The sequence below is a fragment of the Triticum dicoccoides genome, chromosome 3B, assembly GCF_002162155.2.
Source record: "Triticum dicoccoides isolate Atlit2015 ecotype Zavitan chromosome 3B, WEW_v2.0, whole genome shotgun sequence".
NCBI classification, from domain to species: Eukaryota; Viridiplantae; Streptophyta; class Magnoliopsida; order Poales; family Poaceae; genus Triticum; species Triticum dicoccoides.
The window spans coordinates 208,644,776-208,649,761 of record NC_041385.1 but is presented as its reverse complement, the minus strand read 5'-3'; the positions used below and the strand labels follow the sequence as shown (position 1 = coordinate 208,649,761).

General features: G+C 44.9%; 1 protein-coding gene across 1 annotated transcript; it reads left to right on the top strand.

Annotated features, from left to right (window-relative positions):
• Positions 1-427: 427 nt before the first annotated feature.
• On the top strand, positions 428-4,388 carry LOC119275565. The gene is made up of 6 exons (XM_037556433.1): positions 428-694; positions 1,004-2,642; positions 2,758-2,847; positions 2,935-3,024; positions 3,104-3,190; positions 3,934-4,388. The coding sequence occupies exons 2-6, from the start codon at positions 1,773-1,775 to the stop codon at positions 3,964-3,966; spliced, it is 1,170 nt and encodes a 389-aa protein (XP_037412330.1). The 5' UTR covers positions 428-694; positions 1,004-1,772; the 3' UTR covers positions 3,967-4,388.
• Positions 4,389-4,986: the final 598 nt, after the last annotated feature.

The following is a 4,986-nucleotide window of genomic DNA, read 5'->3' as shown; positions in this document are numbered from 1 at the left end:
CCGGTGGACCTCGAAGGCGGCCGCTACCTCCCCGCCACGCAAGGCAAGTCTTCTCTCTCTCCCGCTTACCCCTGTCTCGACGGCAATGTTGGTTAGGGTTAGGAGATCGCCGCCGCTACCTCGTCATGCTGCTGCTGCTTCCTCTCCCTGATCCCCCCCTAGGGCGTGACGGCCGCCGGCCCCGCGTGCTCGTGCGCCGCTGCATCCCTGTCGTGCCTCTTCTGTTACAATTTTCTGGCCCTGGCCCCGCGTGCTGCTGCTCGTTGCCGGCCCGTGCTGCTCCTGCTGTGCGCGTCCGGCCCCAGCGTGCTCCTCATCCTGCTTCTTTTTTATGCCGCCACCATTGCGTGCTCCTGTGCTGCTGCTAGCCGTGCTGCCGTGCTCCTATTCTGTGCCGCTGCTGAATTTGAAGTTTTGTGTGCAGCAACAGAATGAGAGGGATACATGCTTTACGGCGTACCATTACCATCGCGGGGAACGCCGCCCTGCTGCCTCTGGCGACAGCACTGGTTTCACACACTCACGGCCATCAGGTTCCCTATCCGAAGAAACAATTTGCAGAAGCTGTGCTCGGTACCCAAATCCGAATGATATCCAACAATTCAGGTGCTGCACCAGGGACAACAAAACTGAAGAATCCTCGGGCCATTCCCGGTCTGGATTTTTTGCGGCGATGGCCTCGAGCGACGCTGTGGTGAGTTTAAATGTGACACCCTGTATATAGTTGTCTCTTTCGTACAATAATTTGTTTTTAGAGTTTGATGTTTTGGTCATCCTGACTCCGAAATTAATGTTGATCATTGTGTTTTGTGCCAGCTCATGTTATTTAATTTTGATTTCTTAGTTTAGATTTAGACATTTTTCATCAAAAAAAGTCTGATAACAACTCTGAGTTTTGGATCAGTTTTGGTGATCGTAATCAAAAATCAACATTGATTATTTGTGTTTCGTGACAGATCATGTTATTTGATGTTGTATATTTGTGATTTGTGTTTTGTGACAGGTCAATTGAGGCTCAAAGTTGGCTGCCTTTCACCCGCCGACTCTCTACACCAGTTCCCCAATGGATGCTACACCAGTTCCCCAATGGATGCTACACCAGTTCCAATCAGGCCCTGCCTTTCACCCGCCGACTCTCTAGGCACATGGGTGCGAGGTACGTCGGCCTGGGCAGTCCTGAAGCTGCATTCGTCCCTGGAAGTGTCTGGCAATGGCAGTGATGCTGCCCTGTTGCTCCGAGTCTCGGTGCTTCGCCATTTTGGCTGGAGGCAAGGCTGGGCGAGGCCTAATGTCGTTGCGTGTCTGTAGTTGAGGGCACCTCCTCACCTAGCTGTAGTCACTTGGTGAGGACGGTCGTGTGTGTGTGTGTGTGTGCGTGTGTGTGTGTGTCCCTCCTTTCTGGAGGTTGTACCCCCGATGTCTTCCTGTTCAATGCAATGAAACGCAACTCTTTTGCGTTTTCTCGAAAAAGAAAAAAAAATTTAGGCTCAAAGTTACATTTGTCATAAACTTAGCTCTTTGAATAGCCAAGCAATTCAGTTCTTTCCCTATCTTTCGGGTTAGACATTTATCTTAGGCGCCTAACATCATGTAACCTGTCCTGTAGGAAACATAAAGATGTTCAAAACCGCTGGCGCATCAGTTCCTTAAAACATGTGAACAAACATAATCCCATCACATCTAGAGCCCTATATGGAGAAAAGTGGCGTACAAATGTCACCACTAAGCATGGCATTACGCTTACAATATCATTGGCTGAGCTGTTAGCTGAGATGAGAAAAAAGGGTTGGTCCTTTTACCATCGGTTGACGCCGAACATGCTTGTTGTGGATCGATTTGGCAGAGTGCACATTGCTGATGATGTCCTTTTGAGAAGGGCAAGTCCATTCAGCCATTCCCTAGATATTGCATTTGCTGCTGACACATTGGAGACGCTTCTTACTTTGGGGAGACATCTTTATTTGGAATACCCACTTGAGGTCATCCATCTTTTGAATCTTATGAGATCCCCTTCTGCTCAGCCTGAATATATGATGCTCATTCACCCTGCTGGCATGCAACACCACCAGAGGCAATTGGCATATCTAAAAGCATTTGACTTGGTTATTGAGGGCACCCCGAAGAATATTCAGTGGTCAGTGCTGCATTTCATATGGCGAGGGTGCCTTGGATGGGGTACCATTGTGGAACAAAGCTTGCTACTGAATCTTTATTACAGATTTCCAGTAGCTGGTAGGTACCACCCTGATGATGCTAGAGATTGTATGCACTTTCTGCGCAGTGCTGATTCTCACGTGTTCTCAAAGTGGGAGAAGCTGCTGTTCTATGGATTTCCATATAGCAGGGAGGATCACCAGTTCCTTGTTGATAGTAAGCTGGGCTTGCTAACTTGTTTCATTCAGAGTGCTCTGTGGTCTGGTTTTGGTTTCAACTCAGGCATTGGAAGGGAACTGTTGAAACGTCTGAAACCTGAAGACCACTTCTGCAAGGCCGGATTCTGCTGTCCTGTTGGTGCATGCTTGAGAGCCAACTGCTATGACCGTGAGGTAAAGCGCGCGATGGATACTGAGATGATTAAAGGTGTCATTAGGGTGACAAATCTGATACGATCAGGAACTTCTGATGAGATGAACATACCAGCGGTAATTTCTTTTTCCCCTTGAAAGCAAGCTTTTCCATAACTTTGCATGGATATTGTATTAGAACTTACACTATTAGTTTTTTCTAACATCCTAACAACCTGCAACTCATTAACAGCGCTACACAAGTAATTTTCACCGGAGACCGGCTGTCACTCCACAGGTTGATGATGTTATTGTTGGTTTTATTGCCACCATGGATTGTGAGGTATATAGCCATACTTACTGTTTGTATATTTAATTAGAAGCTTCCTGTTCATATTTTTTTCTACTGGATTAACCAAATTATTTTCAGTTGACTGTGCGAGCTGGGGATACTGTCGAGCTCCTCTATGAACCGGAAGACTGTTTTTCAGAGAAAATCCTATGGCGCCGATGGTGTTATGTAAGTAATAATGTAATCCTTTATTCAATTCTGTGCTATATTCAAATTGGCTAATTTCTGGTATACATTATTTCCTCAGGTAAGGAGTTTGGTACCTGCAGAACATGGCAAGACAGGCCTAATCCCGCTCTACTGCCTGAAAAAATACACTTATCTTTACCCTCCGGTAATTTTCTGATTTGTATGGGGTTTGCTGTTTATCTTTGCTTTAGTAAAAGCATATCACTTTATCATAACTAAGCTTGTCTTGTTAATGCCATAAGATGGTAATGTATAAGTTCCCATTTTTATTTTGCCTAGGTTCAGTTTTTTTATTTATATAGTTCCATGAGTCATTATGTTTGGATGGTAGGATAAGATGGAGGCTTAGTTTTTATATTCATGTGCAAATAATGCAGGCACATCTTTTAGGTATATAGGTTACCTGTATCTTATGAGCTATGACGCTCAATCATGTGATAAGAATGATAATACCTGTAACTGCAATTCTAATCAACTTGCCAATTTCGTACCAGTTTCTGTACCACAACAGATAAATTTCACAAATGCTTTCAGGGGTGAGTATGATATACAGCAGTGTAGGAAGTAGGAGCACATCCTATAATTAACTTCGTGGTCTTACTTGATTAATATCTCATCTTACTTACAAGTGACAACGAAGTGAACACCAGTTCAGACTAGATTTACTGTGGAATGACATGTGGTTCTGAATATTTGTTTTCCCGTCAGTATTTATTGCGCTGAACTGAAGTTGCTATATAAATTGGACTTCTTTGTAGTGTTATACTGGGTTAATTGGTTGTGCTGTGCTCTGAGTTTTGTACTGTATTTAGGATGCAACTTGTATCTGATTAGGAAATACATACTATATTCAGAATCCACTGTGCTTGACATGTTTTGTGTTTGCAGCCGTTTGAGACCAGGATGTTTCATGCGAACTAAAGGAAGCACCAGATGTTCTCTTTAAATATGGTATTTTGGCATCGGAGCAAACGGTGGTCTGTTAGGATTGGACAACTGGACGTCACATTACTCTATGGCGTGATTTCTGTCCTGAAAAATACGCTAACCAACGATGAGTAGAACTAGTGATGGCAACGGTGGCATAAATAGTAAGCGGTAGCAGTAATTATCTGGTGGACTGCATTCATCGACCTTCCGATATACTGTATACAGGAGTACTATAAAGACTGGCTCGGTAGTGATCTTCTTTTAGGATTTTGGGCTGTGCCGACAATTTATGTGAAGGCGACACCTGTAATGTAATGCTCGGGATCTGGTGTGGGGTACGTTGCTGTGTGTGCTTCGCGTGGCGGCATGATGGTGTTGGTTTTTGTGTACAACTTCGTTTTATGCGTTGGTGTTCGTATAAGGCCTTGTACAATGCAAGGTGCTTAGCAGAGGTGCTTATTTATACAGGATAGACGCTTAATTAGGCGTCTGTTTTATAGAAATAGGCACTGGGGCTTCGTAAATGCCTTGTTTATTTCTTCAAGCATCTTTGATAAGCACCTTGCATCTTAGTACAAGGCCTAACAATGGTGGGTGCTTATGTCCAGGTGCTTAAGGAAAAAGATTAGTGTTGCGTCGCAAATAAACGTGTTCCTGCAACGCAGAGGTGCTAGTCAGGTGCTTCAGTTGCTTTGGTGTTTGCGTAGCTCCTGGCCGGGCACAGGTTCTCCCCAATGCTGGGATGCCTCCTATTTTAAAGGAAGTCGTTCAGCTGCTAGGCAATGGACCCTATTACTAAACAGTAAAACTGAGCTAGTTAGGAGCATCCACAGCGATTTAGACTCCTTAGCCGTTAGATGATGCTCGTGAACGTACTGGATCCATCTGCCACCCCGCACAGCGTTTTTACCATCAATTCATTGCTGTCACGCAAGACACCAGATGGCCAACCCAACTTAACAGGGCTGCTGCTCTGTAGATTGATCCAGGTGCGTTCTGATGAACTGGGCC